This window comes from Aspergillus costaricaensis (assembly GCF_003184835.1).
Source record: "Aspergillus costaricaensis CBS 115574 unplaced genomic scaffold BO79scaffold_66, whole genome shotgun sequence".
Classification (NCBI taxonomy): Eukaryota; Fungi; Ascomycota; class Eurotiomycetes; order Eurotiales; family Aspergillaceae; genus Aspergillus; species Aspergillus costaricensis.
The window spans coordinates 89,198-106,674 of NW_020291866.1; the positions used below are offsets into that span (position 1 = coordinate 89,198).

At 50.0% G+C, this 17,477-nt stretch overlaps 8 protein-coding genes across 8 annotated transcripts; 5 read left to right on the forward strand and 3 right to left on the reverse strand.

Annotated features, from left to right (window-relative positions):
* Nucleotides 1-437: 437 nt before the first annotated feature.
* On the forward strand, nt 438-2,299 carry BO79DRAFT_279302 (NAD(P)-binding protein; the record flags this gene model as incomplete). Its single annotated transcript, XM_025687972.1, has 2 exons — nt 438-1,018; nt 1,069-2,299. The coding sequence occupies 2 exons, from the start codon at nt 438-440 to the stop codon at nt 2,297-2,299; spliced, it is 1,812 nt and encodes a 603-aa protein (XP_025533902.1).
* Nucleotides 2,300-3,407: 1,108 nt separating this feature from the next.
* BO79DRAFT_233673 (alpha/beta hydrolase) lies at nt 3,408-4,802 on the forward strand (the record flags this gene model as incomplete). The annotated part of the gene is made up of 4 exons (XM_025684300.1): nt 3,408-3,596; nt 3,649-3,787; nt 3,845-3,953; nt 4,007-4,802. The coding sequence occupies 4 exons, from the start codon at nt 3,408-3,410 to the stop codon at nt 4,800-4,802; spliced, it is 1,233 nt and encodes a 410-aa protein (XP_025533903.1).
* A 722-nt stretch (nt 4,803-5,524) lies between these two features.
* Nucleotides 5,525-6,748, reverse strand: BO79DRAFT_241443 (NAD(P)-dependent oxidoreductase; the record flags this gene model as incomplete). The annotated part of the gene is made up of 2 exons (XM_025685120.1): nt 5,792-6,748; nt 5,525-5,558 (listed from the first exon to the last, which is right to left on the reverse strand). Exons 1-2 carry the CDS (start codon nt 6,649-6,651, stop codon nt 5,525-5,527), a joined length of 894 nt encoding a protein of 297 aa, XP_025533904.1. The 5' UTR covers nt 6,652-6,748.
* A 476-nt stretch (nt 6,749-7,224) lies between these two features.
* BO79DRAFT_205492 (flavin-containing monooxygenase) lies at nt 7,225-9,165 on the reverse strand. Its single transcript, XM_025681856.1, has 4 exons — nt 8,279-9,165; nt 7,695-8,228; nt 7,486-7,640; nt 7,225-7,419 (listed from the first exon to the last, which is right to left on the reverse strand). Exons 1-4 carry the CDS (start codon nt 9,112-9,114, stop codon nt 7,283-7,285), a joined length of 1,662 nt encoding a protein of 553 aa, XP_025533905.1. The 5' UTR covers nt 9,115-9,165; the 3' UTR covers nt 7,225-7,282.
* Nucleotides 9,166-9,794: 629 nt separating this feature from the next.
* On the forward strand, nt 9,795-11,101 carry BO79DRAFT_205495 (putative integral membrane protein Pth11-like; the record flags this gene model as incomplete). Its single annotated transcript, XM_025681857.1, has 4 exons — nt 9,795-9,986; nt 10,050-10,086; nt 10,139-10,583; nt 10,662-11,101. The coding sequence occupies 4 exons, from the start codon at nt 9,795-9,797 to the stop codon at nt 11,065-11,067; spliced, it is 1,080 nt and encodes a 359-aa protein (XP_025533906.1). The 3' UTR covers nt 11,068-11,101.
* Nucleotides 11,102-11,213: 112 nt separating this feature from the next.
* BO79DRAFT_212130 (uncharacterized protein) lies at nt 11,214-12,495 on the reverse strand. The gene is made up of 3 exons (XM_025683147.1): nt 12,327-12,495; nt 11,536-12,271; nt 11,214-11,483 (listed from the first exon to the last, which is right to left on the reverse strand). Exons 1-3 carry the CDS (start codon nt 12,375-12,377, stop codon nt 11,395-11,397), a joined length of 876 nt encoding a protein of 291 aa, XP_025533907.1. The 5' UTR covers nt 12,378-12,495; the 3' UTR covers nt 11,214-11,394.
* A 533-nt stretch (nt 12,496-13,028) lies between these two features.
* Nucleotides 13,029-14,003, forward strand: BO79DRAFT_233678 (uncharacterized protein; the record flags this gene model as incomplete). Its single annotated transcript, XM_025684301.1, has 4 exons — nt 13,029-13,108; nt 13,213-13,329; nt 13,485-13,593; nt 13,830-14,003. 4 exons carry the CDS (start codon nt 13,029-13,031, stop codon nt 14,001-14,003), a joined length of 480 nt encoding a protein of 159 aa, XP_025533908.1.
* Nucleotides 14,004-14,914: 911 nt separating this feature from the next.
* On the forward strand, nt 14,915-16,822 carry yap1 (putative bZIP transcription factor AP-1/Yap1; the record flags this gene model as incomplete). Its single annotated transcript, XM_025679045.1, has 3 exons — nt 14,915-15,391; nt 15,455-16,611; nt 16,672-16,822. 3 exons carry the CDS (start codon nt 14,915-14,917, stop codon nt 16,820-16,822), a joined length of 1,785 nt encoding a protein of 594 aa, XP_025533909.1.
* Nucleotides 16,823-17,477: the final 655 nt, after the last annotated feature.

The following is a 17,477-nucleotide window of genomic DNA, read 5'->3' on the forward strand; positions in this document are numbered from 1 at the left end:
CCAAAGATCTCAAACTTATTGTATCCGCTCACCCCCTTGCCATCCATCGACTGACATTTTCAGAGTTTCTAAAACAGAGTTCACGATGATGACATCGATATTTCTACGTCCAGGAAAGCAACTACCAGAACGATTAAAGTAAAAATTTGTCCAATCAGCATTCAAGTAATTCAGTTCCAGCTCTAAAGTCCCAGGATTTGCGCTGCTTCCCTCTCCGCGCCCGTTTCCGGGCGGGTTTCCAGACTTTAAGAACCTGTTATCGGCATGCCGAAAACCAGGATATGCAGGGCACTAACGAAGTTAATTATCGTCTTCTACTACTTCATGTAGCAAGGGATCTGGAATATAATCAATATACATGAGTACATATTATCAACTAGCTTAGCCAGAAGTGAAGTGCTTCCAACGTCAACTGGCATCTACAGACATAACTCACCATGACGCTCCACAAAGCCCACACACACCACCCCTCAAGACCAGTTACTGTCCTCGGGGCGGGTATTCTAGGTCGTCGGATCGCGGCCGTCTTTCTTGCTGGCTCTTACACCGTGCATCTTTTCGATCCTGATCACAATGCTCTCTCCGCTGCTGAGTCATTTATCAAATCCTCTGGCGAGGCATTCACTGTACTGACGCCTTTGCCGCATCCTGAGCGGGGAAAGCTATCGCTTTTCTCTGATATGAAGAGTGCGGCTGAGAACGCGTGGCTAGTCATCGAGGCAGTTCCAGAGCAGCTCCCTCTCAAGATCAAGATTTTTGAGGAAATGGATAGACATACACCCGGGGATTGTATTCTCGCGTCAAATTCAAGTTCGTTCAAGTCAAGGCTTATGGTTCCTGGTTTGAGTGAGGAGAGGAAGAAGAGAGTGATGAATGTACATTTCATGATGCCGCCGGAGATGCGACCAGTAGAGGTGATGACCTGTGGTTCGACTGAAGAGGAGGTGATGGCTGAAATGATGGAGGTGTTGGAGAATTGTGGGATGTGTCCGTTTATGGTGCGAAAGGAAAGTACCGGGTGTGTTTCATTCTCTTAGCTCTAAGGTGACAATGCTAATCATGATGCAGGTTTGTATTTGGCCGTGCTTGGGCAGCCATCAAGCGAGAGATCCTGAGTATACTGGCTGAAGGAGTTAGCACCCCCAATGACATTGACCTACTATGGAAGGAAGTTTTTCAGCGCCCAACGAGTGGCCAGCCGTGTCAGCTGATGGATCAGGTTGGCTTGGACACTATTGCAGCTATCGAGGAGAACTACATCCAGGAAAGGGGGCTGTATGGGGACAAAACGGTTGATTGGTTACGTGAGAACTATATCAACAAAGGGCGATTGGGTGACAAGTGCGAGTCCGGTGGGTTGTATCCCGCCGAGCAGGACAGCATGTCTGAGAAGCTTTATGTCTTGGATGTTGGTATCGGGGATAATAACGCACTGCGTGATGCGAGGACAGCAGGTCGTATTCTCGCAGTTTCCCCGAAGAGTGGAAAAAGAACTACCCTTGTCAGTGGATTGTCTTATCCAGATGGAATTGATGTTTCTCCTTCTTGTGGGCGGATGTTCTGGACTAGCATGGGGCACGCTTTCTCTGCCTGTGACGGGTCTGTGCAGTCGGCTAAGCTCGATGGGAGTGATGTTCGCACGCTCCTGAAGCCCGGGACGGTATATACGCCAAAGCAGCTCATTGTCGACGATGTGGATCGGAAGTTGTATTTCTGCGATCGCGAGGGATTAAGTGTGCACCGGTGCAATTTTGATGGAACTGATCATCAGATACTGATTCAAACTGGGTCGTTGAAAGTCCCATCAGAAAGGAAAGATATGATGCGGTTTTGCGTGGGTGTGGCCCTTGATCGGGGGAATAGACATATTTACTGGACCCAGAAAGGGCCGAGCAAATCTGGAAAGGGAAGAATATTTCGTGCGGGGATCGATATTCCTGCTGGGCAAACAGCCAACAACAGAGCTGATGTTGAGTGTCTGCTTGAGGGACGTCCGGAACCGATTGATTTGGAGTACGATACGCAGACGCAAATGCTCTACTGGACGGATCGCGGTGAGCATCCTATGGGGTGCTCCCTGAATCGGGTTGATCTTAGTGGCGATATTGATAAAGAGACAATAGGGGAGAAGGTGGAAATACTCGCGAGACAGTTCCATGAGCCTATTGGATTGAAGCTGACGAAGAATGGGGTTTATGTCACCGACTTGGGTGGATGTGTGTATCTGGTAAGCGGGACGAAGAAGACGGTGGTAACCCAGGGAGAAGGATGTTTCTCAGGACTTGCTATACTGCAATAGTGTCATGACACTCAGCGTGCAACCAACTTACTCGAGCTAAGACTGGTTATGTCTTTCTTCAAGAATAGATACTCGATAAACCCTGAAAACGCGCCACGTCCTTCGAGTTAAGCAGAATTACCACTGCCAGACCATCAACATGATCCATGTTTTTCCTAACCTGTTCCCTGTTTCTGATCGGGCCAGCGAACTTTAACATATAGTATCCAGGATTCCTGCCGCATTTATGGACTGCAATTGCCTGATGAACCTCTTGTCAAGAAGCACTGGCGAGTTCCATCTGCGGCATTACCTGAGCATAGTCAACTTAACCCCAGATATAATAAAATCAGTGTTAATTGCATCAATAGTCAGAAAGGAGTGCTATCAATGCACAGTGAAATAATCTCGCCTTTGACAGGTAGGGCGTGTCCCTTCTCCAATTTGGAGAAATGCATTACTAACGAGGATCACGGATGCCTAGTTAACGTAAACCACAATCACGCGGCCCGTACAATTGCGCGGCCCATCAAATATTACTATATAAAAGTTATTTTTTTAATCTTTAATATCTCAACTAACTTTAAAAATAATGGTTTTATCTTAGAGTAATAGGTTAAGATAATCAAACATTTATTTTTAATTATTTTTTCAGATTTTAATAACTATATATAACAGCTGGTAATATAAAATACTAGTAATTTACTTATAATTTAAAAAATCTCTGAAATTAAATATAAATAAATTATTTATTTTTATTTAAATACTTTGAATATATTAGTTTTATTATTATTAATCTTCATTCAACATCGTAGACTTATATAAAGTGTAGTTATTGAGATATTATAATTATTATAAAAAATAAAATTTATATAGCGTTACAAGATGGGCCGCGTGATTGTATGGGCCGCGCGATTGTGGTTTACGTTAGTCTCTAGTCTGTGGATGACGTGAACAGTTTCCTGAACCTCGGCTTATTTTGAGGGGACTATTAACCCGGCCCTATATGTTAAGTATCTAGGCTGTCTTCATTTCTCTTGTTTACTTCTACGTCATATTCATGATGTTGACCCAGCCAAAGGGCTTCCGATCGATCAGCCTACGCGTCATACAGCCTCGTAGAAAATACATGTCCCACTTTGGCGTCGTGGAGCACACAGCTCGGTGTCAAAATGTCCGACAGCGTCCGGGTGCCGTGAAAGCTGGTCATGAAAACGAGCTGCGACTTTCTGTTAAGCAGTACATCCCACTCAATAATCCTCACCCGAAGGAAGGAGATGTCACTATTATTGGGGCGCATGCAAATGCGTTTCCAAAGGTGAGTCAACTCCTCATGTTTTAATTTTCAATATGACTAACTTGTGCATAAGGAACTGTACGAACCCCTTTGGGATGACCTTTACAAGCAGCTCGCAAGTCAAAACAGACGCATCCGATCAATTTGGATTGCAGATGTTGCTCAACAGGGACAGAGTGGTGTTTTAAATGAAGCCATCTTAGGCCATGACCGTGAGCTCTCGTCCCGCACCACACAAGCCGTGTGAACATTCTTTGACGCCAATCTAGCCGATTGGCTCGATCACGGGCGTGATCTTCTGTTCATGATAAATCAGCTTCAGGACCAGATCCCTCAACCACTTGTTGGCATCGGTCACAGTATGGGTGGAATGCAGCTGTGAGTATCCTCGATTCGCTCAAAGCGCCCATTTCTCATGGATGATAATCCAGAGCCCACCTGTCTTTATTGCACCCATCCCTATTCGAGGGTCTTATCCTGCTCGACCCGGTGATACAGCGCGAAAACCCAGGCCGCAAATTCGCCCAGACATCTACTTATAGACGAGACATATGGCCCTCACGCGAGCAAGCAGCAGCTAGATTCAAGTCAAATCCATTCTATCGAACGTGGGATCCCCGCGTCTTCGGCCAATGGATCCAGTACGGGCTACGAGACCTTCCGACCCCATTACACCCCGTCACAGACGAAACTGGACCTTCCGCCGTTACTTTGACTACAACCAAGGCACAGGAGCTATTCTACTTCGTACGGCCTTCGTATGTTGACGAGCGATCCGGACTTCCCCGCGGTAACCCTGAAGAGGAAATGCATCCGGATGACCATGATGCTGATTATCCTTTTTATCGACCTGAGTCGGCATGGATGTTTCGTCGGCTGCCACATTTGAAGCCACCTATTCTCTATCTGTTTGGGGAACAGTCGGATCTGTCTTCTCCAATTGCTCGTCGGGACAAAGTGGTAACAACTGGTACGGGTCTGGGAGGTAGTGGGGGTGCAGCGCGGGGACTTGTTGAGGAAGTCGTGCTACCCAGTGGCCATATGTTTCCAATGGAGCTGGTAAAAGAAACTGCTGAAGCTAGCGCGGCGTTTATTGACAAGAGGTTATCTGATTGGGAGTCGAGGGTTGCGACGTTTCGCAGGGCGTGGGATGGAGTACCTCATCATGAACGGCTGAGCATTGATGGGCAGTGGGAGAGGAATATAAATGGCTCTTCAAAGCTTTAATCGGTTGAATGATTTCACTTTGATCTATGGGAAGGGGACTCTACCCCGGTGAGGCTGCGGTTAGTCGCGGGAAACGCAGGGCGTATACCAATGTCACTCATAAGGCGCGGAACCGTGGAACACTCCTGACGGTCCAAGCTGATCAACAATGCCCAATAATAAACCATCAATTCAGATGGATAGTCGAACTATGGTCATTAATTCATTACCCTTGAATATTCCCTAATAATTACAGTTGGTTGATATACTGCCCTACAATGTTCTATATAATACTTGCGATTTCACATACAACCGGTGAAATCCAAGAAACTCCTCGATATTCCTAGCCGATTTTAACTTACTGGCTAATATTTCCTGAAAATCATGATTAATCAAAAATAATATTAATATCTATAGCTTATGTTGGCAATATGAGAGTATCTTTACATTCTAATCAGTATAAAATCACGGGACAATATCTTCCCCAGTTATGCCGAAATTCAAAGGGATATTTCTTTTGGCCTAGTTGGTGGCCTAACTGGCCAAGCGAACCAGACTGTCATGGATTCATTTACGGGCCTAGTCAACCCAATGACCACTTATGGCCTGCAGGCCTGAAAACAGACCACACACATCCTCCCCATGGCGGAGGCGGCGTTATGCCAACCCATTTTATGGAACAAACACTTACTGGAACGACTACTTCTTTCACTTCATTGTGTAGGATTTTCTACCCCTCTGACCTATCCTCTAGTCGAAGGGGGTATCCCTTTTCTTCTTTTTTTTTATATATAACTTTTCTATTATATTTTTTTTCTGTAGTTGTTCCTATATTCTGCCAACTTTAGGAAATTCAATTTCTGACAGTACTCATCTGTAATGGAAGTATCTAGGATCACTGCTATAAACATACAATATCTTCAACCTAAACCAAACACGCAGTTTATTCCTTCCTGCAAACCAAATAATCCCCTACACTTTCAACCTGCAATACCAAAGCACAAACTCACATCCCCCCAATCACCTTCCCAACAGCACTCATATCCTCCCCACCCAACCCCCCCTCAACAGCCCTCCCATACAACCCCCCACAAACATCCATCAACGGACACTCCACCCCGACCTCCCTCGCAGCCGCCCTAATCAACTCCGTACTATTAAAACAACCCTTAATCGCCGCCTGAGCCTCCCAATCCCCCCTAAGCATCTTCTCGACCTTCACCCCCGAATACCTCGACGCCATCGGCCCCGCCGCAAGCACCTTTCCCCACGCCTCCAAATCCAACCCCTGCGCCCTCGCCAGATTCATCGACTCCGCCAACCCCACCGTCAACGTAATCAGCAACGTATTAACCGCATACTTCATCTTCAGCCCGGACCCTATCTCCCTCCCACAGTACACCGCAGCACAAGTCACCGGCTTAACAACCGGCTTCACTATCTCCTCCACGACATCAGGATCCCCCGCTATCATGCCAACGAGCTGTCCTTGCTCTGCGGGCACTTTGCTCCCGCTGACGGGCATTTCGATGTATTTTCCGCCCGCGGAGTGGATGATCGTGGAGAGGTGTTGGCTGTATGAGACGGGGATGGAGCTGGTGTTGATGAGGATTTTGTCTCTGAGGGAGGAGAGGAAGGAGGTGGTGAGGATGGAGTCGATTGCGGGCGCGTTGAAGAGCATCGTGAAGATTATGTCGGAGTTGAGGGCTACGGCTGTTGGGGTGGGTGCGAAGCGGGCGGTTGGGCTGGAGGTCTTGAGAGCGTGGAATTTGCTGGCGCTGCGGTTCCAGGCTGTTAGGGGGTAGTGTTTTGAGAGGTTTATTGCCATGGGTGTGCCCATCACGCCGAGGCCGAGGAAGCCGAGGCGCATGTTGGGTGTGGTTTGAGGGTGGTTGTTTCAATGTAGGAGAGGCGGGGTATGCAAATATGATGAAACGAGTGGTGTAGGGATTATGAGCGAGTCTGGTATCTGAACAGTACTGTTTGTAGAAGAAGAAAGTTTGGGAATATACTTGTCGGAGTATAGAAGTAACGGACCGATTTCAACCGTGCCAGAACTGATACTGAGTGCTTGTCAAGTATAGGGCGTGAGCGGGGAGCGGAACTTCGGGAGTGAAGTTTGATTGGTTCGGAGTATCAATGTTTCTTGTAGCAAAACATGCTCCACACCAGATTAGGGTTTTCTGGGAACCGTGGTTTAGACGCATGGTATTGCAGGATCGCTATAACTGATTCTGGGGTATAAGAAGCAAAGAAAAGAAAAAACACTCGGTCTAGGTGTAAATCCTATAGCTGCGGTTGTGGCGGATATCATATTCAAAGGGGAGGGTGCGGCACAATGAGTGAGAATAGGCCGTGTCTACTGAGTATTCATCATATGTTATGGGAGTTCCTCAATAGGCCACTAGTATATTAGGATAGAATTACCATTGAAACACCATTTCCAGTCTCATCATTCATTCATATACATGATATTACTAAGTAGTCCACCCAATACAGGCCTATTTCAAATAAAACGCCAAATCTGCCCCCTCTGTTCTCTCCCACTCCAGCTCGCCATTCGAAAGATAGGCAAAGGGGTTAGCGTTATTTTGGTAGCGGATATCAAAGTCTTCGCCGTGGATGGCAGAGATGGCCTCTGCAATTATCATACGTGTTAGCACACTTGATGGAATTCCTAGGGTATAGATCAAGGCTGGGTTACCTTTGAAGTGAAGAACACTGCCAGGATACATGGCCGTGACAGCCGAGCCATTGTTGTACCAGGCAGTGCAGCCTGAGCTCCAGACGGTATGTTTCAGGTTTGCCTGGACATGGCGGTTATACAGCTGGTTTGCGGAGTCGGTTACGACAACGGAGCTAGACATTGTTAGTGGTTGAGAACCTCTCATCATAGGTAAGGTCTGATCTCACTGAATATCTTCCCGGGAAATCTTCTTCACCCACTGCAGAATGTAGTCCGCAGTCCAGGCTAGCATCTGAGGGACGCTTCCATGACCAATAGGGCAGTTAGGCCCGGCGAACATGAAATAGTTGGGACTGCCAGGACAGCAGATGGAGAAATATGCCTCGGGTGTCGTCTTCCAGTCGTGAGCGAGCTGACGACCGTTCCGGCCTACCATCTCCCAACCAGGGATGAAGGTGGTGTCGAAACCTGTGGCGCAGACAATGAGGTCAAATTCCTCCTCACCTTGGGCGGTCTGGATGCCAGTCTTGGTGATGCTCTCAATGGGATCAAAGCACCACTCTGCGTTGGGCTCCTGCATGGCTTCTAGATATCCGTCTCCGGGGCTAAGACGACGACATCCGATAGCAGTGTCGGGGATGAGCTTCTTGATTAGGTGTGGATTCTTGCTAAGACGCTGCCTCATCAATTGCTCTGTCGCTGTGTATAGCATCTGATTGTACTCGGATCCCTTGAGCATCAGCTTGTAGACGGTATTGACTCTGCGATGTTGTTATTAGTAGATTACCTCAGTGGGTGGCGTTCAACGTACGAGCGCTCGATAAACTTCCTGTATTCCAGAAAACCCTCAGGGTCATCCCGAAATCGGGCCTTTTCTTCTTCGGTGTATACAAAGTTGGTACCCATTCCATCCCTGGTCGTGTCCGGGCACAAATTGACCGACACCCATGTTGGATGGCGGATGTAGTTGACGATCCGGGCAGCCTTAGGCTGCAGCGCAGGCACGATCTGGATCCCCGAGGAGCCATTACCGATGACAGCGATCTTTTTGTCGGACCAGTCGTAGGCCGGATCCCAACCCGCTGTGTGGAGGAGCTTGCCCTCAAACCGGTTCAGACCTTCAATCGTGGGCATCTTCCACCGATTGAGGATGCCTCCGGCATTGATGAGAATATCTGCTTCATCGTAGACAGTTGTATCGTTCTGGTTGAGCTCGAGGACCCATTTACCCCGTTCCTCGTTCCAAACAGACTTGACAAGTCGGGTGTTGAAGATGATCTTCTCCTTCAGCCCGTACTTCTCAGTTGTCGATCGGATGTATTCCTCGATTTCCGGGCCCTTGGCATAGCTTTGCGACCAGGACGGATTGGGCTCAAAGGGAAATACATAACTGTGAGCAGGCACGTCGCAGCCCACACCAGGGTAGATGTTCTCAAACCAAGTACCCCCTACCTCGGGATTCTTTTCATAGATGGTGAAGTCGACAAACTCAAGAGGCTGCTCGTGCTTGAGCTTGTGTGCAAGGATCAGTCCCGAAAAGCCCGCTCCAATGCAGACGACTCTGAGTTTTCGAGGAGTGAAAGCAAATCGCTTGGGATCTACAGCATATGCTGTGGATTCAGAAGGAACGGACTCTCTGGATGGCATGGTGATGGCAAAGAAATCCTCAAATTTGCGAGAGGAGTTGCAAACACGCAGGTTCGCTCTCGCAATAGCCAAGATCTCGAAACAGGGGACATCGTTACTAATTATATGATATCCTCGCAGTCCTTTGTTTTCCGGTTTTCCCCCGGCCGTAGCCTTATAGTATCAGGAACTAAAGGTCGGTCTAAGTTAGTGGTTACCCTAATGGGTAAGTCTACAGGCCCGATTGATTCGCAGGATGATAAATTAGCGCCAAATCCATTTAGCGAGTCTACCAATACAGTGCGACGCAAAAGGTGATTGAAAGAAACTTGCGTTGGCGGTAGGATCCTGGACCTGTCAGACGTTAAATCTCGCAGGAATTTGATGTCAAAACGGCCAGATTGAACCTTCGAGATGGCAAGGGCACCGGGAGTGAAGCCACCCGCTGTCAAAGACACGGACCCGCCGGCCCGCCTGGTTTGGGGGCCGGGGCTGTCAGGAAAGGGGCTGGAAGGATCGCTAAAGCATCCTAGCGGCGTGCCACATCCAAGGACTTGAATGTGATTGACGGGTTCGGCTCACTAGATGCACTGCGGCCTATTACTGAACAGGGTCGTGTGTCAAAACTGGTTGCTATCTTAAGGGCCCGGTGGTACATTTCAGTCCACTCGATATGTCTTCCTCTGCAAGTGGCAACAGGCATGTCCAGCAGCGTCTTCGGGGATCCTCCACCAGGGACGGACTTGACAGCCAGCAGGCGTGGAGTGAACAATGCAGCTGTTAGTGTCACATACGTGCTGGCGGCCATCGCCATTGCCTTTCGATTTCTAGCGAGAACCCGGGTGCAACAAGCTTCCATCGCCGCGGATGATTGGATGATAGTTGCTGCTTTGGTACGTACTTGTGACCATTCCTCAGACACGGCATGGAGATACTAATGATCATAATGGCTACAGCTGTCTGTGACTGCGAATTTCGTCTCCACCATTATCGGTTCGTTCGCCAGACCAAACACCGAGAAAGCGTACTGACAAGCCATCTTCAGGAGGCTATTATGGCCTTGGAAAGCATGTATGGGATATACCCCTAGACGATGTGATCAAGGTGGTGCAAATTCTGTTCGCATATGTCCTCATATACGTCGTTACCGTACCCTTGATCAAGCTCTCGGTCATCCTCTTCTACCGTCGCATTTTCGGAATGAACAAGGCGATGTGGTTCTGCGTCGCATTGACCATCGGATATTGGTTTTCTTGCACCGTCGCCTTCCTCGTCTGTTGCCGACCTGTCTCATACTATTGGACGCAGTATGCTGATCCCGCTGGCGGCCATTGCGTCTACAATCTTTATCCATTCTATATTGGGAACGCCGCTGCAAACGTGTCCACGGACGTGATCATTCTGCTGGTGCCCATGCCACTTATCTGGAGGCTTCAAATGCGAACCACCCAGAAGGTTTTGATTTGCAGCATTTTTCTACTTGGCAGCTTGTATGTCGTGCTGAACCCCGCCTTTCCGTTCCCATGTCTCATCCTGTCTGATGACTGATACAAAAACGATGTTTGCAGTGTCTGCGTGGCGAGTCTCATTCGAATCTATTACATGACGTTTCTTAATAGGTCTGTGGATATCACCTGGATCATGGGTAATGTCTTCATCTGGTCCAGTGTGGAGCCGTGCATCGGGATTGTCTGTGCCTGTCTGCCTACCTTGCAACCCGTACTGCGGTACACCATCCAACGTATATTCGGCTCGCGTGTGGGAAAATACCTGGGTAGCTCGGAGAATAAACTGTCCAGTCAAAATAAGAATGCCCCCGTGAGGAGGCCCAGGGATTGGGACGAAAGCCTGCTTGCAACACAGACTGTTCGAGTCGAGATGGACTCTATGCGCAGAGCAGACGACAGTGAAGAAGGCAGGATCATGGTTGAGACCGACTTCCAAGTGATCGAGGAGAGCAAAAGGGCGTTATAATAGCACTGGCGTAAATGGATGACAATTCCGTGGTGTCTCTCTAAATGTAGCTGGACGAGTGGTAGTTGATCATCGTCGGGGTTTCCAGCTAGACGGCACGCTGCTAGACGGCACGCTACAAATAGAACAGAAATCCAAAAGTAGACATGAACATAAGTTACTACAATGTCGCATCACATCATTAACGATGATGCGTCTGGATATCAAAATTTTATAATATGTACGACTGGCTCGCTTCACTAGATCTGACACCATAGCCCGTTAGCGATGTGACACACGGTAGGGACAGAAAAAGAACAGAGTAAAGCCCATCCATCATTAGTCCTGCTAGTAGCCTTCCTCTTCGCCCTGCTGGTAGACGTGTCGTGAACGTCCAGGGTCTTTGCGCATCTGCTGGCCAGAGCCAGTAAAGCCCACTATTGCAGTCAGTCTCCAGTCGCGCGTGGTCTAGCGGAAGAGTCCACTCACCTCGGGCATTTACTCCATCGCCCGTGCGGAACATGCTCTCCTTGCGACCCAATTTACCCTTGCTGGCAAAATCCTTCCACTTCATCTTGCCCGCCTCGAGCTCCCGCGTAGCCTTCACCTTCCGGGGCACCTTGGCCGGGCGCGCCGGCCCATCGCTCACCTTGCTCGGCTCCTTACGTGCCTGGTTGGCCAACGCGGGATTAATATCCGCGGCGGCGGAGATCACGCTCGAGTGGGGCGGCGGCGGCGCCGGAGATTGTGATGAGGAATTGCCTGAGCTTGCATCAGCCTTGCGCTTTCGCGAGTCATTGCCGGAGATGGGCCTGATGTCTTTGGAGGTTAGATTTTCCACCGTCCCATAGGACTTGAACGAGACGAGATACACGGGGTTGCTCGCAGAGCCGGTGATGGAGGTGATACGCGCTGGGTAGAACGAGTTGTCGCCCGACACCCACCGGGCGAGAACGTGCTCGTTGACGGAAAAGGAGGTCTGAGTTGACGGTTCGTCCGTTTGTTCGACCGTCGGTTTGCGGTATGTTGGTTGAGAAGCGTAAGAATCCTTGGCCCTGTTGTCCTTGGCCGCGGACGCCGGCGGCTGAGACACGGGAGGCGCGGGAGGTTTGAGTTCGGCAATGGATGTTTCGGTGAGGTTTATAAGTTCTTCCAGCTCAGTTTTGAGACTCTGCAATTCCGTGTTGTCTGGGTCTACCTGCAAACTCGATTGGACGGTTTCAAGCTGGGAGAGTGACGGTTAGTCACGGACGGACGGTGATGGTTATGTAGGCGCGTACCTGGAGCTTGAACTCCTTGACTTCTGCCTCCAGGGCAGCGACGTCCGACATTGTTGTGTTATTAAAAGCAGTAAAAGGAGAAGGTAATTAAGTCCTGCGGGAAACCAAAAGTTGAAAGAATAGCGAGTACGCAGGATGATGGCAGTCGTTGGGGTGGAGTGGCGGTCGGGCTGGAGCAAATCTGAGGTTTTGCAGATAAGAGAAGTCGCCTTTGGGGATAAGACTGGGCTGTGGCGGGGGCCCCGTTGCGGCTCGTGACTATCACGTGTATTCGCACCGCCACAGATGCATGGGCGCAAGTCACATGTTTAATTTATCCGTTATCTGCATTCGCTCGCTCCTGCTGCTACAAAGTACCATTCATCACTAACTCACTAGTGGACGTTCTGGGTTGCTAACGCTTATGGCAAAGTAGCAATAAATTCCTGCAACCTCAGGCTTGGACCGGTCACTATCTAGTCCCGGTTCGACTTCCCCACGACTTACATTAAAGACAGGCCGCCGAAGTCCAGAAAAGCTCCGATCTCAGGCCACGCCCGCATCCACTATCTAAGCTACGGGTCAACGGGTCAACACCTGGTTGGTGTCCGCTTCCACAGTCGATCCTCACGTCATTCGGCTGCGGAACAAAGGCCAACCGATGGGGGTGATAATTGGCCCGAGATCTGCCAGGTGTCCGTCCAACCCGCGTTATCAGGCTACATGCCACATGCCACATGCTACAAGCTACAGGCTACAGCAACAGTTGATACTGATGGGGCAGCGGCGGCGGCAGTCCAGCAGTCAAAACAGGGCGGGGAGATCAATGGCCATCCAATCTTAGGACTCGTCAGCCGTGGCAGACTACTCGTCGCCATAGGCTAAACCTTAAGCATCGGAGATCCAGATCCCTTAGTGGGTTTCACACCGCTTGCCCCGGTTGTGATCGGTCGGGGAGGCCATGCATTCGACCGAGAGTAGGGGAGCTCTGGCCAAATAATCTAGGTTATCCCCGGCTTACGAGGTGCACTCGAGATAATGCCTAGCTGCTACAGTGCCTACAGTGCTCTCATGGAGAAACCATGCAGTTGACGGGCAACTATTTGGAATACAGTAATCCTTCCGAGGCATCCGAAATCGCAGAGTGATAGGCATCAGCATGAGCACCGAAAGTCGGAGGGTCTGTCTGGTCTTAACACTGAAGCTGGGGGGCGGTGAGGTGACGGCGAAGGAAAGAACCCGTGTCCGCGTCCGAGAAAAGTGGCGCCCCATGAGTCACTTTTCTTGGGTGAGACAGTCGATCGGTTCGTTTAGTACGGAGTAGCATCGTCCAGACAAAGGATGGTCCCGGTTTTGCCAGGGAGGGGGGCAGACATCTACCTATCTAGCGATGGCGTAGATAGACTAGCTAGATAGGAGGCAGAGACTAAATACTAGTGCCTCGGACCAGTTTCAGGCTGAAGAGGTGTTGCGAGAGTCAAATCCATCGTCAGGTTGATGATTGCAAAGAGGTGACCAACCAAGGAACCAAGCAATGCCGAAGTGGTAGAGAAGCAAATGGGCGAAGAGAGAAAACCCGCAGAGGCTTTTCGGGTTGGATTTCTAAGCAGGAGTCACTGGCTTCCCCACTTGCAGCCTGAGGTTTGCACCGGCAGAACACCTCAGGCTTCACTTTTTGCCTTCTGCAGGGTTCTGTAGCCAATCATCATCCTCCATTCTATCCACCGCCCCTCGAGGCCATCGCCCCCCTCTTACTAGTTCAGTCGAAGATTCCATTCCATCTGCCTCTCTCTTAGTACTACTCACTACTAGGCTTGTCTTGTTCCAATCCACGGCCTCCTCTTCCTTCTCCTCTTCTCACGCTCTCTCTCTCCCCCCTCTTCCTTTCTTCCAACCCGCATCAAGAACCAATCTTCCCCCCCCCCCTACCCGGTGCCACAATTTCGTTCCATTCGGCTAGACCCTTAACGACGGGTCTCGCATTCTTTCGCCCTACTGCATCCCCCTACCTCTCATCCATCTTGCATCATCCTCCTCTTCCCATCTTCCCTTTCACTCACCAGCCCCTCTCCCCTCCCTCTCGTCCTCTTTCACGACCTGTGATTCGTCTTTAGTCTGCCTCTCCTTAGCCCCGTTTTGGCTCGTCAGACAGACCTCTTTGCGGCTTGTGCGTCTCGCCTGCCTTGCGCCTCTCCTTCACGCATTGTCATCCTCAACTTCACCTGTCTTCCGAATCTCACTTCTCCCGCAACACCCCGTCTCCCCAACACCTTCTAGAGACTTCCAGACTCAAATTGCTTCCCCCAACAACTCTACTTGCAGTTCACGGTGACGTGACAGCTGTCGGTGGTTTGTTTCAGTCTTCGAAAAAAAAATATTGTGCCCCTCCTCTGGTCTCTGCCGGTGTCATCGTACCGGAACCCCTCCTCCTCGACCCATCTCTGGGGGCCACCTATCGATACAACGAACGGGCGGGAAGCCCGGCCTGCTTTTCATCGAATCTACTATTACTTGGAGATCACTTTTGTTGAGCAACACTTGACACTTCCCCACAGCTTCAACACCTTCCCGCTCTAATTATCACTGTCGACTGCGATATTCTGAACACAATGGCCGACTACAATTCCCTCTATCAGCACGGTCTTTACCTGTCGCCAGATCAGCAAGATCTCCTCCTCGCTGCTCTCTCCTCCAACAATCCGCCCGCAAAACAGCAAAATAATTCCCACCCCCCGGCTTCCAAGTCAGACCCCGAGTCTACCCCTGCAACCACAGGTAGTTACAATATGAGTCCTGCGTTCGACCCCTCTAACCCTCACTCGGGTGGCCTGGGTTATGGCGATGATGAAAGTCCTTTCCTGGACTTCAACCCCGAGCTGGATTTTGACTTTCAAGGCTCCGAGAACTTGATTGGTGATCTTCCCGAGAGCCTGCCGCAATCGGAGGAACCCGAGCCGGGAGAGAAGAGGAAGGACATCGATGGCGATGCGGATGAGAATGAAGCTTCTGGCAAGAAGCGAAGAGAAAGCGATGAAAAGGCGGCAAAGAAGCCAGGAAGGAAGCCCTTGACTTCCGAACCAACCTCGGTACGTATGCTCGGTTATCGCGATGTGGGCGCCGAGAGTCCCGTGACACTAACAAACTCGCAGAAGCGGAAGGCACAGAACCGGGCTGCGCAGCGAGCGTTCCGTGAACGCAAGGAGAAACATTTGAAGGACCTGGAAACGAAGGTAGATGAGCTGCAAAAGGCTTCTGACAACGCGAACCAGGAAAATGGGTTGCTCCGTGCTCAAATCGACCGCCTGCAAGTCGAATTGAAAGAGTATCGCAAGCGTCTCTCCTGGCTGACCACGGGAACTGGTGTCTCTGCCATGAATGCCATCCCCGGAGCCTATCCCAACAAGGGATCGTATGGCCTTCAGAACAATGATTTCATGTTTGACTTCCCCAAATTCGGGGATCTTCCGGGCTCCCACATTTTCAATAACGGCCAATTGTCCAAGGCGCAGCAGAGTGCTAAAGGAGAGCCATCAACAGCAACGTCGCGTAATGACTCCCGTGTGCCCGGTGTTGTGAGCCGTAACTCTCTGAGCAGTGCTCAGTCCAACGGTGCGCCCGCGGGCAGGACTCCCAGCTCCGTGTCCCACCAGGGTTCCACTCCTGCGTCCACGAGGAAGTCCACTCCGAAGGTGTCCTTATACAACGGCACCGCTCAATCCACCTCTACGCATGATTCCTCTACAACTGACTCGCCATCCTCCTCGTCCGATTCCCACCAAAGCCAGAGCCTTTCGTCCAACGGCACATCCCCAGAACCCACTATTAATTCTCCTGCTACTAAGGCTCATCACCACCACGGTGCTCATGATGGCTGCACTTATACCACCATCGATGGTGAGGAATCCTTCTGCGCGCAACTTGGCATGGCATGTGGCAATATCAATAACCCCATTCCAGCCGTCCGGCATAACAGCCAAAGCGCGTCAAATACCCCTAATCAGGAAGCTCCCCACGAGGATGTTGCGGGTCTGGATACGCTCGCTCAGCAGAACGGCGGCCAGTTCGATCCCGTTCTCTTCGGAGACTGGCGTGAGCCTCAGGATGCAATCCTGTCTCAAGACTTTGGAACATTCTTTGACGATGCCTTCCCCCTGCCCGATCTGGGAAGCCCTTCACACAACCTCACGGAAGCGGCCACCCAACAACCGCCAAAGAAAGACTTGATCGCAGAGATCGACAGCAAGTTGGACGAAGAGGTTGTGCCTGGAGAAGATAAGTCTCAGATGCTGAGTTGCACGAAGATATGGTATGATTATCCTGTTGGACCCACCAATAATTACTTTGTGCTAACATCTTTTTTTTCAAGGGATCGTCTGCAATCCATGGAGAGATTCCGCAACGGAGAGCTCGATGTCGATCATCTTTGCTCCGAACTACGCATGAAGGCGCGGTGTTCGGAGGGCGGTGTGGTCGTCAACCAGCAAGATGTTGACGACATCATGGGGCGGGCGAAATAGTCAAGCGAGGGGAAACAATAAGTTAGTTCGCACCTGCGCTGCCCGCCGCATACTGCCCTCGTTGCCATCATTCTGCGATTCAGATACCCATACATGTAATGCAAAGCTGTTGTTGACGCCGTTACGACAAAAGGGAATATTGGATATGGGAGGTTTTTCACACGAACCCAAAGTGAAAAACCACGGAGTACTCCAGGTTATTTACCGCAATCTTCGATTGGACAATTTTTCATGGAAAGACTTTTGGAGCAAGGCAATAACCTCCCCAACACATATTACATTTCTCCATCTACTTTTATGACTGTACTTTCTCTACTATCTTCTTCTTTCTTTCACGAAGACCACTGCAGGCGAACAGGAGGCGTGGTTTGCACAGGAAAATTTTAATGCAATATAGGAAGCTTCGGGTTGGCAGACTGTACACCATCACCGTTGGAGTATTCTCTCGTTCATTTCATCTTACCACTTGGGTTTGCGTGCTTGTTCCTATGTATATGCACCGCTGGTTCCTTGATCTTTCAGCCCACCACACCACATGTACTCAAAAAAGCTGGGTGGCTGGGGGATTCCGAGTGATATATTGCTTTGTCAATCTATCTGTCTACCTACCTACCTACCCTTGGAAATATGCGAAAGGGTTGTTCATGTCTATTTG